A 16,634-nucleotide genomic window follows, 5' to 3' on the forward strand; every position below is an offset into this window, starting at 1 on the left:
CAGGCCAATTTCTACTCCTCCTGGGACTGAAACCAACTCCCCCCTAAGACTCAGCACCGTGTCCCCAACTAGTAATAATATAGGGACTCACTCCTCTAATTACTGCCCCGTGACCTCCTTGGACTTGGGGCAAATCTCTCCAGGTCCAGACTGGGGTTAGTAGGGAGGGCCAGCCTAAGTCCCATTTTGTCAGAGAGGAGGTGTGTCCCAGGTATCTAGTCGGGGATTTGATCCACTTACAGATGAGCCTGCTTGGCTCTCTCTCTCTATTCCTGTTGCGCTCCCCCAACACCCTATCCCACCAGGCCAGTCAGCTGTGGACCAGGGCAAGGCGGAGCATCAAGGACCCCTCCCTGCCCTCTCGTCATCCTGGCGCCCTGGCGTGCAGCAGCTTGACCCACAGAAGCGGCCCTATGGATCGGGTCCGCGGGGAGTAGCGCCCTCGTGTGGCCTTCAGGAGAAGCGCACCTCCCTTTCCCAGCCCCTCCCTTTCTATGCGCTCATTGAAGAAGTATTTATTGAGCTCCCCTAGGTGCTGTAGGGGCAGCGGTGATGATAGATAAAATACTTGCTTCGTGGACGGTACATTCCTGTGTGTGTGTGTGTGTGTGTGTGTGTGTGTGTGTGTGTGTGTGTGTGTTACTAGTAGTGATAACTGACTGCTAGGAAGAAAATAAAACAGAGAAATGTGATGGAGAGTGACCAAGAGGGAAATTTAGGACAGGATGCAAAAGGAAGGTTTCCTTGAATAGATGAGACTCAGGGATCCAGTCATGTAAGGATCTGGGGGAAAGCTTTCCTTGCAGAGAGAGGCGCTACTGCAAAGACCCTCAGGCAGGAGCAGGCTTAGCAAAACAGACAAAGGCTGATGTGGCTGGGAAGGAGTGAGCAAAGGGGGAATGGTATGAGATGTGGTCAGGGGCATGACTGGGGCCAGACTACAGACTTTGTAGGCCTTAACAGAGTTTATTTTTCCTTTTAGGAGTAATGGGAATGTGTTGGGTGAGTTTTGAGCACAAGAATAATGTGGTTCCGTTGCCCTTTAAAAGGATCCCTTTGGCTGCTATGTGGAAAATGGACTTTGGGCAAGGAAGGAGGAGTGGAAGCAGGGAGATGATTGCAAGAGATCAGAAAGCTATTGAATTTCTGATCAGCTAATTCAGGTGAGAAGTGATGGTGGCTTGGATCAGGGTAGTAATGTTGTAGGTGGGGCAAGGTGGTTGGGTGATGGGTATAGTTTGAAGGTAGAGCCAAGTGGACTTGCTAATAGGCCAGACTCTGCTTTGCTTCTTTAGCTCTAGGAACTCTTTCACACACAAACATACACACCCCTTAGCTGGCTCTTCCATCCTTACTTGGGGGGCTGAGTTAGAGTGGCAGACCCCAGGGGCACAGTTAAATTGGGGAGTTTCCGGCTGTTGTTGGACAAAGTAATGTAAGACTCAGCCTTTGGGTTCTCCATGAAGTGCCTCCACTTTCCATCATTAGCCCGCTTAATGGGCAGGGCCTCTGCTTGCTGTCTCTCTCTTACCCTGCCTTGCTTCCATAGACTCAGCTATTTATTAGGTCTGTTTGTCCAGATGAGTGCCCTCAGGGGGTATTGGTGACACCCAAAACAGTCCTGGGTGTTTGGTGTTTGCATTTGATACACAGTAGGGGGCAGCATAATCTGAGGGTGTCATTCCTCAGACCCAGGCCAACAACTTACTCCTGTTTATTTACACAAAACACACTGCGGTCAGACCTGATCCCACAGAAAAAGCACACAACACTCTGGCCCTTGGTTGGCCATTTCTGGAGAGCCTGGGAAAGTTCAGGCTAGCCTCACAAACACTCTCAGGCCAGTGGGGATGGGGAAAGCAAACAGGGGAGGAGGTGACCCAGTTGGTTCTGGAGTCAGCAGGCTTTGCTCTGTTTGTGTTGTTCAGCATGGGGTGGGGGTGGGGGGTGCATTATAAATGCACCAGCCTCAGGACCCCTGGCCTCAGAACCTAGGACTGCACCGATCCCAAGACGCTGTGCAAGCCTCACCAAGATGAAGCTGCCGGGCCAGGAGGAGTTTGATGTCTCCAGGGCTTATGAAAATGTGCCCACAGGAGAGCTGGACAGTGGTCCTGGCTCTGGCCCCAGCCCTGATGGCTCCTCAGACACTGACAACAGGGATCTGGGGGTATCCAACGACCCTCTGCTCTTCATTCAGCTGAATGAGCTGCTGGGCTGGCCCCAGGCACTAGAATGGAGAGAGACAGGCAGGTAAGTGAGAACCAGGCCAGTTTTATGGGCTCCTTCCCCTCTCCAGCTGGGGCTTCCCCCATGACTCCAGCTCTTCCTGTGATGGGGTGTTCTTACACCCCATCAGGAGTTCCTCTCTGTATCCCATTCCAGGCCCCCAACCTCCATGATGCTCAGCCTTCTCTGAAGTCTAGTTTTGAATTCCCCAAGACCAAGACAAGGGGTGACTGCCCAGGGAGGGGCACACTATGAACCACTGGGCCCATGAATCCCTTATTGCCCTACCTTCCCTGGCTCTCCTGTGTCCCCACTCCTGGACCTGGGAGAGATGCTCCCAATAACACTGTCCACCCCTCTCTACCACAGGTGGGTGCTGTTTGAAGAGAAGGTAGAGGTGGGTGCAGGCCGTTGGAGCGCCCCCCATGTGCCCACCCTGGCGCTGCCCAGCCTGCAGGAGCTCCGCAGCCTACTAGCCGACGGCCTGGTCCTGCTGGACTGTCCAGCTCAAAGCCTCCTGGAGCTCGTGGGTATGCTGGGAGCCTTTGTAGGGAGGTCCTGGGCAGCCATGCCACACTTTCCCTAAGATTTTCCCCTAAAATCTTGGAATTTTCCAGAGCCCACCATACCCACCTTAGGGATTATCCATCCCTGTCATGGAGGCAGGTGGAAAAACAGAATGGAGGAGCAAGTTCACTGGCCCCTGCTTTCCCTGAGACTCCCAGAAGGGAGAGGGACCTGGGCAGAAGGGACAGGGGAAGAGTTCGGGGGCAGGGAGCTCTCAGGAAGGGTTGGATCCCCACCTTTGTTTTCCAGAGCAGGTGACCAGACTGGCATCGCTGAGCCCGGAGCTGAGAGGACAGCTACAGTCCTTGTTGCTGCAGAGACCTCAGCACCTCATCCAGACCACAAGCACCAGGCCCTGTTGGAGTAAGAGGCCCCTCCCTGGGCCCAGGACCAAAAACCCGGGGTGGGAGGGTCCCAGCTCTCCCCTGCACCTTCCTGGACCAGGAGTGGCCTCAACTCAAACCTCAACCCAGGACCCATGGGCAAGAAGAAATGGGGGTAATAATGAGGGGAGAGGACTAGAGAGTCTAAAGTCACAACAGCCAGAGCTCTGTGAAAATGGTGCTCTCGGTAGGCTCTGTGCTGGGAGCTTTGCACATGTGTCTCATTTAATCTTTACAAGCACCCTGCGAAGTAGTACCACAATTATTCCCATTTTAGTGATGAGAAAAGTGAGGCTCAGGGGAGGGAAGGGTGTGCTCCACTTTCACAGGTTGTCAGTAGCAAAGCTGGTCAGGGAGCCCTGGTGGATCCATTCCCAAAGCCTGTGCTCTTAATCACTGCAAACTCCTATTTTAAAGGGTCTGCCCATCCAAGAGAGGCTTTTCATGATGAGGAAGCCCCCCTGAAGGAACAGGTTTGTGACCCTTCCTTGGGCAGGACTGGCAGAGGCATCAGGGATTAACAGGCCCACCTTCCACTGGTCTCCTCATCAGTCAATATCCTGCCAACATCCCTCTCCCCAAATAGCCTCTCATCTCTGTGTCTCCTTGCACCCCCATTCAGCGTCAAAACCCCCTGAGACAGAAGCTGCCTGAAGGGGCTGAGGCAGGGGCTGTGCTGGCAGGAGAGCTGGGCTTCCTGGCACAGCCACTGGGGGCCTTTGTGCGACTGCAGGATCCAGTGGTGCTGGGGCCCCTTAATGAGGTGCCCCTTCCCAGCAGGTGAGGCTGCTGAGGGGGAGTCAGGGATTCAGAAGGGACGTTACTGGGGAAGAGAATAGGAAGCCTCTGGTCCAGTTTTCTTAGGGTGTGTGGCGGATGGTGCTCAGGGGTCTGGGGAGGAGGTAGTGGTCAGGGCTGCAAAGTAGGTGTGCGTGAATGTGTGTCTATGAGGGCTGGTAGGGAGGTCACAGGTCATGGCTGCTCTATGGGATAACAGCCGGTGACCCTCTCTGGGGCTTGCTTCCTTCCTCAGATTTTTCTGCCTCTTCCTTGGTCCCCCCACACTGGGAAGGAGCTACCATGAAATGGGCCGGGCAATGGCCATCCTCCTCAGTGACCCGGTGAGCTGGGCAGGTGTGTGTGTATATGTGGATGTGTGTGTGTGTCCGTGCATGCACACACATGCTCATGTCAGTGAGTGTGTGTGTGTGTGTGTGTGTGTGTGTGGACTGTGTGTGACAGTACAGCAGTGAGGCAGAGTGTGGCTTTGTGTGTGCGAGCACGAGGACTGAAGTTTTCTTGGCTACTACTGTAGCCCCCTTGCTTAGCACGGTGCAGGCAACAGTAGCACCTGATGGTTACTGAATGCATGTATTAATGATTGAATGCTTAAGTGACTTGTCTGCCTGTGTGACGCAGGTGTGCCTAGTTTTGAGTCTGTGAAAATGCATGTAAGAGTCCAGATCTGCATGTCCTGTCCCTCTGTGCCTCTATTCCCAGCAATTCCAGTGGTCAGCTCGCCGGGCCAGCAACCTTCACGACCTCCTGGCAGCCCTGGATGCTTTCCTAGAGGAGGTGATACTGCTCCCTCCAGGTCGGTGGGACCCCACAGCCCGGATGCCCCCGCCTAAATGTCTGCCCTCGCAGCACAAAAGGTATCTGAGGGCATCGTCCCATACAGATCCTGCCCCACAGCCTTGGGTCAAGTTCCACTGTTGAGGAGAGGGGGTCCCAGGAAAGGGACAGGGACTTACTTTGGAACTTGGAGTCCGCCGGCAGAGACACGTACAGCCGCCAGGGGGCAGGGCGCAATAAAGTCGGCGCCCAGTCGGTTGGCTATCCTCTGTCAACCAGGGTTCCCCTTCTCCTCAGGCTCCCCTCGCAAACGCGGGAGGTCAAGGGCCCCTCTGCCCGGCGTGGGGCCCCGGCTGAGGACAGGCACGGCCACCCGCCGCATGCCCCCAGCCCGGAGTTGCAGCGGACCGGCAGGTGAGGCGACTGCGGTGGGAGCAAGGGTCAGAGTACTGGGAGGGAATGACCAGGCCACAGGGACAGTGGTGGGGTACAGGTGTAGGGTTGTGGGAACCTAGATCATTGACGACCCACGGGCGGGAGGCTGTTTGGGGGCCTTGTCCAGGACGTACGCCGGAAGGCTTCGTGGTACCCCAGCGACTTCTTGGACGCCCTGCACCCCCAGTGCTTCTCGGCTGTGCTCTACATTTACCTGGCCACCATCACTAACGCCATCACTTTCGGGGGGCTCCTGGGAGAAGCCACCGACGGTGCTCAGGTGGGTGGGGAGGTGTGACGGGGTGCAGGCGCAAGCTTTGGTGTTCCTCCAGCCCTGCCCTTGGCTCTTCCCTGGGAATGGGTGGGCTCGGAGGCTCCCTGGAAGTTTGGGTTCCTGTGCTGAGGACTCCAGGGTTCTGCGCTGACAGGATCCCCTGTCGGCTTCTAGGGGGTGCTGGAAAGTTTCCTGGGCACAGCAGTGGCTGGAACTGCCTTCTGCCTGATGGCCGGCCAGCCCCTCACCATCCTCAGCAGCACAGGGCCAGTGCTGGTCTTTGAGCGCCTTCTCTTCTCCTTCAGCAGGTAGGACTTCCTCACGTCACCAGACCTGCACTACTCACACCCTCAGCCTGGGCCTGGCTGAGTCAGTAGGGGAGGGTGGAATTGTCTATCTCTAGGGGCACCTGACCCGGGTTGAGGGGGCAGCAGAACAGCCTTGCCAAGCCCTGCCTGTCTCTCTCTCCCCTCCCCCACCCAGAGATTACAGCCTGGACTACCTGCCCTTCCGCCTGTGGGTGGGCATCTGGGTGGCCACCTTTTGCCTAGTGCTGGTGGCCACGGAGGCCAGCGTGCTGGTACGCTACTTTACCCACTTCACCGAGGAAGGCTTCTGTGCGCTCATCAGCCTCATCTTCATCTATGATGCTGTGAGCAAAATGCTGAGCTTGACCCGTGCCTATCCCATCCAAGGGCCTGGCTCTCCCGCCTATGGATGCTTCTGTCAGTATCCAGACCCTGGAGGTGGGTGAGGGAGACAGGGGAGTTTATTAGCAAGATGAGGGAGGAAAAGGAAGGAGAGGGCTGTCTCTTTGCTATTCCCCATGGTTATGTTCAGCAAAATGCTGAGTATTTATCCAAAAACCAGCAGCACTCTGATTCTGAACCCGTTGAAAAGTAAGCCAACAGAGCAGGCCTAACACCGTCTTTATTTCTGACAATGTTGATAGAAGAATATGGGAAATCCATGGGTGAATGGACTTCCTAACGATGGCATCAAAAGTAGGTAGACTTCCCCACCCAGTCATTGCCACGCTGGGCAGAAGAGTTAAATGCACGCACAGTGCAGACAGCTTACTCCCATGAGAGGGGGAGGAAGGGACAGGGCCAGGCATGCCCAGCTTCTCCGAAACTCACCAATCAAATAAATCGCTGCTCTTCCCCCGGGTCTGAGTGACTGCCCGGAGAGAAGCTCACAGCATTAGACTTGCACACATCTCTCCACATGAAAGGAAACCCCAAGATTGGGGAAGAGGTGTCCTCTCAAGAGTGCCAGACTCTGTGCTAGGCATGAACAAAGCTAGTTCTGACCCTGGTAGAAACCCACAGGTTAGTGTGCTCATCCATTGAGCAGACATAGGCAGGGCATCTGTTCTGGCCAGTCCTGTGCTGGGCACCAGGGATACAGATAGGTAAGGAATTTGAAGGGGTGAGGGCACGAGGCAGTGTCCTGAGGGGCACAGAGATGGCAGCGATTGAAGTCAGCAGGCAGATGAGTTAGAACTAAGAACTCTGGTTCAATTGGATCCATGAGATTAGATTAGGCTCCTGAGGGGCTGGAGAAGGTTCCCAGGGGAGGGGCATACCCCCAAATTCTTCTCTGTTTCCCAGGAAATGAGTCTCAGTGGATAAGGACAAAGCCAAAAGACAGAGATGACATCATGAGCATGGTGAGAGCCTGTTCCTAGGAGGGCCTGGGAAAGAAAGGGTGGAGGCCAAAGCAATCAGTGGTTCCTGGCTCTTTCCATCCAGTAAGCTGGAGAAACCTCATAGGTGCCTGATGCCCAGCTATTTGCTATGGCTGGGGACCCTCTGTCCTGGGCCCTTGGTATTTCAGTGTGCGTCAGTAGATGTTTATTCTGCTACCCATAACCTCATCCCTGACCTCCCCTCCATACAGGACCTAGGCCTGGTCAATGCATCCTTGCTACCTCCACCTGAGTGTGCCCGGCGGGGAGGCCACCCTCGTGGCCCGGGCTGTCATACAGTCCCAGACATAGCCCTCTTGTCTCTCCTCCTCTTCCTTACCTCTTTCCTCTTTGCCATGGCCCTGAAGCACGTAAAGACAAGCCGCTTCTTCCCCTCCATGGTGAGTGTCACCTCTCTTCCTGTGGGAGAGAACTAGCTTTTGGCCTTGGGTCCTGTCTGCAAACGGGAAGGGGTGCAGAAGGAGTGGGATGGCAGGCCTGAACCTGACTGAATGTCCACTGTGTGGCCAGATGCGCAAGGTGCTCAGCGACTTCTCCTCAGTCCTGGCCATCCTCCTGGGCTGTGGCCTTGATGCCTTCCTGGGTCTGGCCACCCCGAAGCTCACGGTGCCCAGAGAATTCAAGGTGAGAGCTGGGCGAGGGGAAAGCAGGGCCAGCCGACCCTGGAGGAGGAAGACGCATAGATCCCACACTCTCTTCCTCTAAGCTTCCACTTCACCACTCATAAAATAGAAATTATACTGGCCTCACAGAGTTGTTGTGAGGATGAATGACGTGCTTCTCCAGACACACAGTGAGCACCGAATACTCGGTAGCTATTATTATATGTATACTGTTAAGAGGATGGGTTCTGGTCAGCCAGCCCTGGGTTTGAGTTCCAGTTCTGCCACTTCCTAGCTGTCTGATCTTAGGCAAGTTAACCCACATTTTTGAGCCTCAATTTATTCATCTATAAAATGGAAATAATCAATAATAATAGTTCCTACCCCACAGGTTGTTTTGAGGTTTAGAGAGCATAGTGTAAAACACTTATCACAGTGCCAGGACTGGCACATACCAAGACCTCACTAAATGTTAGCTACTGTCAGGGGTTCTCCCTGCCCTTGGCATGGCCCTACCCATTCCACTACTAGACCACCCCCCCACCTCGGTCCCCCTGTTGCCTGCTCTGATCCAGTAAAGCTGGAGCTCCTTCCTAGGGCATGGCAGTGCACAGGACAAGGCTTAGCACTGACTTGGCACCTCAACTTTGCCTGTGCATTTCCACACCTCCCCTCCAGCTTCCCCCAGGACAGGACAGCAGGGGGGACTTTAACTGAGGGAGCCTCAGGGGCTCAGAACCTGAGACAGCAACTGGGGCCCCCTCCCCCACACAGACGCTAGTAATCGGAGCAGACGCAGACACACCCAGCCCTGCCCCAGCTCCGGATCTGGGCAGGTCTGAGCCTGAGTTGCCCCACCCTGAATGATGAAGGGGCTGGTGCCTAGGGAGGAGAGCTCTGTACACTTAGAAGTATGGGCAGGCCTCGTCTACCACCTCCTCGTCTTCCAGGGAAAGAGGGACCCTGAGTACCAAAGTCCGGGGCCCCTGGCTCCAGCCCAACCCCCAGGTTGGTCCCCCTCCTTTTGCCCTCTTTTAAGGCACTGGGATGCTTTGAACCAACTGTGCAAGTGCACACACACTGCTCCCACCTAGCGTCCAGGGTCTTGGGGGAGGGTTTACAGTAGGAGGGTTAAGGAAGAAAGCCAAGGCTAGGCTGTGCAAGTGAGGTGCTCTTGGGAGACCTTCAACCTGTCCATGGGATGCCCTTCCCCAGCCCACACTCCCTGGGCGTGGCTGGCTGGTGTCACCTTTTGGAGCCAACCCCTGGTGGCTGAGTGTGGCAGCCGCCCTGCCTGCCCTGCTGCTGTCTATCCTCATCTTCATGGACCAGCAGATCACAGCAGTCATCCTCAACCGTGCCGAATACAGACTGCGGGTAAGGCCTGCCGGGTAAGACCCTAGGCCCGTGGACCAAGGGACAGAAGCCCCAGGGTGGGTTCCAGGCCCCCCTTCCCACCCCAGGGGACGAGCCTAGGCTAGCTTCATCCTCATTGCCCATCACCACCTGCAGAAGGGAGCTGGCTTCCACCTGGACCTCTTCTGTGTGGCGATGTTGATGCTGCTCACATCAGTGCTAGGGCTGCCCTGGTATGTCTCAACCACCGTCATCTCCCTGGCCCACATGGATAGTCTTCGGAGGGAGAGCAGAGCCTGTGCTCCAGGGGAGCCCCCCAGCTTCCTTGGCATCAGGTGAGGCCAACGTTCAGGAGGCTGGTATGAGAGGTGGGCAGCAAGGTGGGGTAACGGGGCAAGGCAGTTACTTGGGCAGCTTAAATTCTAAGCTGGTGACTGACTCCCTCACTGCTCCATGGTTACTGCAGTGGGGCGAATAGGTGGGTTCTGGGCTCTGAGATGGGTGTGTCAGATCTTCCCTCTCTTCCTTCAGCCTAGGACTGGGAGGGCCCTCGAGAAGGGTATCATTGAAGTAAAGGCGGAGGCAGCCAGGGCTGAGGAGCGTGAGGTGCCACCTAATAATCCCCTCTCAGTGTAGACAAAGGAACCATCACAAAAATGATTTTGTAACTGTTGGAAACACAATCTGTCCAAAGTATGTGAAATCAACTTTGTAAACTGTGAAATGAAAGTCTTTATGGCAGTGTAAAAATTGCTAATTTTCCATTAAAAACAAAAAAGCAACTATGAGCTTGTACCAATGGAGAGGCCTGGAACCCCCATATTGAAGTGCCCTGCCCCTTCCTCTCCACCAGTTTTTCACACCAAGCTAAGGCCCACTCCCTGCCAGGTGACTATTGGGGGATCCCTCCACTTCCCTCCTGCCAGAATCTGTAGTGCTGTCTGGCTTGTGTCTCCAGCCTGGGCACCACGGGGCCCTCCCAGACCCTGGCTAACTCCTCCCTCTCCCCACAGGGAGCAGAGGCTCACAGGCCTCGTGGTGTTCATCCTCACAGGAATCTCCATTTTCCTGGCACCTGTGCTCAAGGTACATTTGTTAGACAGGCTGGCATCGGGGGCAGGGCGGTAAGAATAAATACAGCAAGAACCAACACTGGCTGAACACTTACTGCTCGCCTGGCACTGAGTGCAGTTTCCCCATACCTAGTCTCATTCAATCCGCACAGTAACCTGGAGAGGCCTATGTCCTTTACGAATGAGGAATCTCAAGGTTACAAAGACCACCAAGAGAATAGTTTCTCAGATCTGTCAGAGAACTCAAACTCTTCCCCGGTGGGCTTTCTACCCAGTGGACAGGGGCAGGCATGCCACCACGCCCTGGGGGCCAAGCGCTGCCGTTGCTCCAGCCTCCCAACAAGCCTTAGACTCAGAGTGTGATCGTCACACCCCAGAAAAAGTTTGAGGCAAAAGCCCTTCACTTCTCCTTCACAAGATGTTTATAGAACACAGGCTGTGTGCAAAGCTCAGCTAGGCACCTGGGAGAAGTCCATATGGGGGGCAGGGGAAGGAGAGTATTGAAAAGAAACATGGACCCAAGCGCCCATCAGCAACACTTGCACCAACAAAAATTAAGTAACAAGTAACAGCAGAAAAGTTCAACGAGCCAAAACAACAACGCAGTCAAGGAGGGTGTGGAGAATGGCACACAGGAGTCACCGGCAGGACCATGAGACGCTAGGGGAGGGAAAGGTCACGGAGGTTGGGTGAGAGTGGAGTAGTTGAAGGAGCAGATGGACCGGATCAGCTGCTTACTGAGTAGGTGACTCTAATTCAGCAGCTATTAACTGAGTGTAAACCATACGCCAAGCACTGTCCCAGGGACTGGGGATGGAGTGGTGATCAAAAGAGATCATCTACTCCTTGCAGTCTGGTGAGAGGAGGCAGATAAAACTAAATACATAAACAAACAAACAAACAAATAAATAAATAGGATGATTTCAGACAGTGATCACTTCTATGAAAAGTAAAAGAGGGGAAGGTGATTACGGGCGCCAGGGGTCTACTTTAGATTGGAGGATCAGGGAAGGCCTTTCTGGCGTGGGGGGTGTCATGAGATGAGTACTGAGAAGCATGAATAGTGAGAAGTCAGGGTATTTTAGGTGGAAGGAAATAGCAAAGCAAAAGGCCATGCAAGGGGCAGAAATAAACTTGGGCATGCTGAAGGAAGGAACAGAGAGGGAGAACAGAGAGGAAAGTGATACATAAGATTGGAGAGGTCGGCCAGGTAACGGACACGTTACCGGTAGTTCTCTGAGATCCCATTTCCCCATCTGTAAAATGGGGACAATTATAGAATTGACCTCAGCTGAGTGATGTGATGATTCAATGAGATCAGCCATGCACAGCGGGAAAGGAAGGGATGGACCTGAGTAGGCTTAGATGCTGGACGCTGGGGTGGGGGCCTAAGGGAGGCACCTGGGCAGCTGGCAGAGATGAACTCCTTTGCCGGCACTCCGCTTCTTCCTACCAGTTCATCCCGATGCCTGTGCTCTATGGCATCTTCCTGTACATGGGAGTGGCAGCAATTAGCAGCATCCAGGTGAGCCCATTAAAATCAAGATGCAACCCCAATTCCTTCTCCTTTTCTTTCCTGCTGGTACTTCCTGCCTGCGCTTGCCAATTCCCCTCCTGTCCTCTTTTCCTGCTTGTCCTGGGTACAGGGACTCTGCTGCCATGCTCTGGGTGAGGAGGCAGCAAGGGAGTCTTCTGACCGCTCCCAACGCTGAGCCATAATAGCTGACAGTGACGCTCTTCAGGCTACCTGAGTACCCTGCTGTCCTCCTTCTCTTGTTCCCCCAGTTCATGAAGAGGGTGCAGCTGTTATTGATGCCAGCCAAACACCAGCCAGACCTCCTGTTCTTGAGGCATGTGCCTCTGTGCAGGGTCCACCTCTTCACAGCCATCCAGCTTGCCTGCCTGGGTCTGCTTTGGATAGTCAAGTCTACCCCTGCAGCCATCATCTTCCCCATCATGGTGACTCAGGGTTGGGTGGTATCCTTGGGGTTCTTGGGAGACTCTGAGCCTGGGAGGGTGGGTAAGGCCTCCACGAGAGGAAGTCTCTTCCTTCTCTCACTTGCCCTGGCTCTGCCTGGTTGGGAATCCTAAGACAAAGAGAGGTGGCCAAGGGATGCCTACAGATGGGCTAGGCCTGGGATACCTGATTCAATTCCTTTCCCAACCTCTGTGGGCTGAGGAACCACAGGTAGGGGTATAAAGCCCAGAAAAAAAAACTGAGGCCCTGGGAAAGGCGAAAGGCAATGCTGTCACTTGTTACTCAGTGAGGTGCTAACATAGGTGGTTTCTGGCCTTGTTCTTACTCACTGAGGAAGTTAAGAGCCATGGGCTTTGCAGTAAGACCAACCACATCCCAGCTATGAAGTTCCTAATCTCTCAGGGCCTCAGTTTCCTTCTCTGTACAATGGGAATAATTACTATTACTATATCTACCTTGTAGGGCTATGTTAGCATTCAGTGAAATGATACACAATGCCTAGGAAGTGCTGAATAGATGTTACTATTGTTAAGTGTTCCTGCTGCTGAAACCTTGGGCTTTGTTTCTATCCCTGCAGTTGCTGGGCCTGGTGGGGGTCCGAAAGGCACTGGAGTGGGTCTTCTCACCACAGGAACTCCTCTGGTTAGATGAGCTGATGCCTGAGAAGGAGAAGAGCATCCCTGAGAAGGGGCTGGAGCCAGAGTACTCATTCAGTGCAAGTGACAGTAAAGATGTGAGCTCCAGGACGGGTCCTCTCAGGAGAAGGGGGCAGGAGTGGGAGAGCACACTTGTCCGGGAGTTATCCCTAAGGTCTACTAGCTCTGTTAAGCCTGAAGATCTGACCAGTCGTCACTCCTCTTAGCTCTGCATTGACACAGAAACACTGAAGGGTTGAGGGAAATCTTTCTCCTTAGGGCAGGGGCCCTGCCTGGTTTATGAGCCCATGGCGGCAGGAAGGGCTGGGGACACAGCTCTAGTGGGTTTTTTCTCAACCCTGATCTTTGTCTTTGTCACAATGTGGGTTTATATTCTTTCGCTCTCTGGGTCTCTGTTTCTCTTCTCTTCTCTCTCTCTCTGTCTGTCTCTGTCTCTTTCTCTCTCTCTCTGCCTCTCTCTCTGTCTCTCCCTCTCCGTCTCTCCCCAGCTCACCCTGGGTTCTCAATTCCACAGCTGGAGTTGATGTATCAGCGGAAGGCTCCAGAAATCAACATCTCTGTGAATTAGCTGGAGTAGGAGTCTGTGGAGAGCATGAGGTGAGGGTGTGAGGGACATGCTCCTGGAGTTGAGGGTGGGGGTGGGGGCTCAGACCTTGGAAACCTCCAGTGTGTTGACCAGCCCTGTTTTCTCTTCATGCTTTAGTCCCTCATGAACCCCAGAGTCGGGGAGGGGGTGTAACAGACTCTTCAGCGGGAAGAAGGAAACAAGTGAGGGTACCTGGGCTTGGCTCCCTGCGGCACTGAAGTCTGGCCAGTAGAGGGAGCTCAAGGTCACACCAAACTGGATGTGGCGTTTGGGAGGTGGGGAAGGGAAGAGTGTGATGACAAAAGAATGGGGAAGAGAGGGAGGAAAGATGTCTTCCAGCTGCTTTCCTTTGCCTCTGGAGGTTCCTCCCGGGGCTGCTGAGAACCACACTCCCGACAAGTGGAGGGACTCTCTATCACTTGCTCTCTCTGCCATTCCTTCTGGGCACAGGAACTCTGCTGCCATGCTTTGGGTGAAGAGGGGGAGTCTTCTGACTGCCCTCCCCAATGCTGGGCTTTACGAGCCAACAGTGACACTCTTCAGGCTACCTATTCACCCATTTATCAAAACATTTTCTGAGGACTTATGGAGTATCTAGATACTAGAGACACAATGGTTAAGACAATCATGGTCCCTGACCTCAGGAAGTTAGAATTCCAGTGGGAAAGACAAGCAGGCACCCGTTAGAGTGGGATAGTGCTGGGTGAGGGAAAGCACAGGCTGTGTGGGCAGAGGCCTCTATGCCCTTGGTGGGTGGTAAAGGTGGGGTGGTGGGAGTTGGGAAGGCTTCCAAGAGGAAGTGGTCCATAATTTGAAATCTAAAGAATGAGTAGAAGCTAGCTAGGACAAACTGAGGGTACAGCATGTGCAAAGCCTGGCATTCCCCACCCCCCCATCAGCTGAACTCTCCTTTGGGCCACACAACACTCTCCTCTCCATGCCTCTCGGAGCCCAAGGGCCCCCACCACTTGCCATAGAAAATTCTAGGGGCTGGAGGGAGAAAGGACAATTCAACAGCTGGCCCAGAACAAGATCCGCTGGGCTTTGCTCTGTTCTTTGCCCTTCTGTGTCTCTGAGCACTTGCTCTGACCCCACCACATCTTCTCTCAGTTCACAGGTGTTTACTCAGGAAGTCAGGACATTGTTGGCCTTTGGCTTAACTGCCAGATGTGCACTCAGCTGGGAACTTGGAACAATGGATCAAGACTGGAAGGCAGTTGGCCAAGATCTCAGCCACCCTCCTGAGCTGGGTGGAGAGTCACAGGGAACAAGCAGGTTTGCTCTGTGGTTAGGAAAGACTGATAAGTCAGTGGAACTGACCAGGCCCCATTCACTCTCTACCGCATTAAAGGGACGTGAGTCCAGAAGCCCTTCCCATTTGGAACCTTCTGTCCTCACAAATTCTCTTTTACAGAATAGGGGGGTTGTTAGGGAACTCTTTTTGGCTTGCAAAAGGGAGAAAAAGTTCCTCTTTCCAAAACAAGTATTCCTCTACTTGAAACAGTTTTCTTCACATATAAAAATAATCTGTTGTTTTTTTTTCTGTTTTTTTTTACCACAAAAGTAAATGAGATTACTGCAAAATATTGAAATACTACAGAAATGTATAATTTTGAAATGAAAACCATCCTAGAGATAACCAGTGTTCACACTTTAATGTATATTGTTCAAATTTATTCCAATGGATACATTAATATTTTTATTAAAATGGGATTACACTGTTGAGTTCTACAACATGCTTGTCATTGAATATGCATTGGATATTTTCCCCATGTTAGTATATATGTTATATATATATAATATATGTATTATAGATATCATTCTTTTTGTCGTCTGCATAGAATAAATAACCTTGTAAATTGAAAAGGATATCTTAAATACAAAAGAGTAAATAAAATGTTTTCTGCAAAAGCAAGAATTTCTCCAGAGTATCATATACCTAGGAATGAAATTAAGGAGTAACAATAAAAAGAACACGTGTGTATCCAACACTCAGGTTAAGAAATAAGATATTTCTAGTACTTCACAAGTCCCTCTGTATGTTCCTCCCAGGTTCCATACCCAATTCCCGGTAAACACTATCTAAATTCTATGGTAATTATTTTATTGCTTTTCCTTATAGTTTTAACGTCTATTTATGTACCCTTATGTATTTATTATTTGGCCTATTTCTGAATGCTATATAAATGGAATCATAGTGTATGAATTTTTCTGTGACTGCTTCTTCACTCCACATTGTTTTGAGAATCAATCACGTGGAAGCAGGCCGCTGTAGTTTCTTCATTTCCACGGCTGTATTGCACACCTCTGTAAGACTACACCACAGTTCAATTACCCACTTCTCTGTTGACTCACTGGTGAAGCCCTCTGAACCTGGCCCTTGCTTTGTGGAAAGCTGAAGTTGATTCAATTTCTTTAATGATTATAGGACTTTTTTTAAAATTAAAGACTTTATTTAGAGCAGTTTTAGGTTCAAATTCCAGGATTCTCAGGCTCTTTATGTCTTCTTTAGCCAGTTATGGTGAATTATATTTTTTTAGGACTCTTAATTTTATTTCAGTTTTCATATTTATTGACATAAAGTTATTATAATCTTTATCTGCTTAATCTATTTCCCTTATCATTTTTAATTTTGTTGTACATTCTCTTTTTTGTTCTTAATTACTCTTGCCAGAAGTTAGTCTATCTTATTAGGATTTAAAATAACTAACTTTTGGCTTTGTTGATCTGCTCTATTGAATATTTTTCTACTTCATTAATTTCTGCTTTTTATTAGTTCCTTCCATTTTCTCTGGGTTTATTCTGTTGTTTCTCTAACTTCTTAGCTCATTATTTTGAGCCTTAGTTGTTTCCTATTATAAGCACTACTGCTATAGTTTCCTTCAAAGTACCACTTTACTTGCATCTCATAGTTTTGATATAGTATTCTCATGACCATTTATTTCTAAGTATTTTCTCATTTTTACTATGATTTCCTCTTTAACCCAAAAGTTAAGTGTATTTTTTAAATTTTCAAACATATGTTTTTCCCCACTTAATTATATTTTTGTAACTGATTTCTAACTTAATTGCATTTAGAGACTTCTAGGTCTCACTTTATGGCCCTACAAATTTTCGTAAATGTTCCATGTGTGGTTGAAAATGTTTATTCTCCAATTTGGGGGAGCAATTTTCTATCTATTTCTATTAGGCCAGGCTATTAATTGTGC

The 16,634-nt window shown here is 51.5% G+C and overlaps 1 protein-coding gene across 4 annotated transcripts; it reads left to right on the top strand.

The window, feature by feature from the left end:
• Positions 1 to 1,992: 1,992 nt before the first annotated feature.
• SLC4A9 (solute carrier family 4 member 9) lies at positions 1,993 to 15,627 on the top strand. Of its 4 annotated transcripts, none has more exons than XM_019740401.2 (22): positions 1,993 to 2,253; positions 2,599 to 2,759; positions 3,046 to 3,159; positions 3,597 to 3,652; positions 3,802 to 3,959; positions 4,213 to 4,313; positions 4,680 to 4,773; positions 5,052 to 5,168; positions 5,295 to 5,469; positions 5,638 to 5,771; positions 5,947 to 6,209; positions 7,077 to 7,135; positions 7,366 to 7,554; positions 7,685 to 7,798; positions 8,992 to 9,153; positions 9,289 to 9,467; positions 10,146 to 10,218; positions 11,662 to 11,730; positions 11,991 to 12,164; positions 12,761 to 12,916; positions 13,354 to 13,436; positions 14,536 to 15,627. In XM_019740401.2, exons 1-21 carry the CDS (start codon positions 2,036 to 2,038, stop codon positions 13,405 to 13,407), a joined length of 2,820 nt encoding a protein of 939 aa, XP_019595960.2. In that variant the 5' UTR covers positions 1,993 to 2,035; the 3' UTR covers positions 13,408 to 13,436; positions 14,536 to 15,627. The 4 variants fall into 4 exon arrangements, with proteins under 4 accessions (XP_019595960.2, XP_019595957.2, XP_074169733.1 ...); XM_019740398.2 differs by having other exon boundaries at positions 4,213 to 4,300; positions 4,680 to 4,834; XM_074313632.1 differs by having other exon boundaries at positions 4,213 to 4,300; positions 4,680 to 4,834; positions 5,349 to 5,469.
• The last annotated feature ends 1,007 nt before the right edge of the window (positions 15,628 to 16,634 follow it).

The sequence above is a fragment of the Rhinolophus sinicus genome, linkage group LG10, assembly GCF_036562045.2.
Source record: "Rhinolophus sinicus isolate RSC01 linkage group LG10, ASM3656204v1, whole genome shotgun sequence".
Classification (NCBI taxonomy): Eukaryota; Metazoa; Chordata; class Mammalia; order Chiroptera; family Rhinolophidae; genus Rhinolophus; species Rhinolophus sinicus.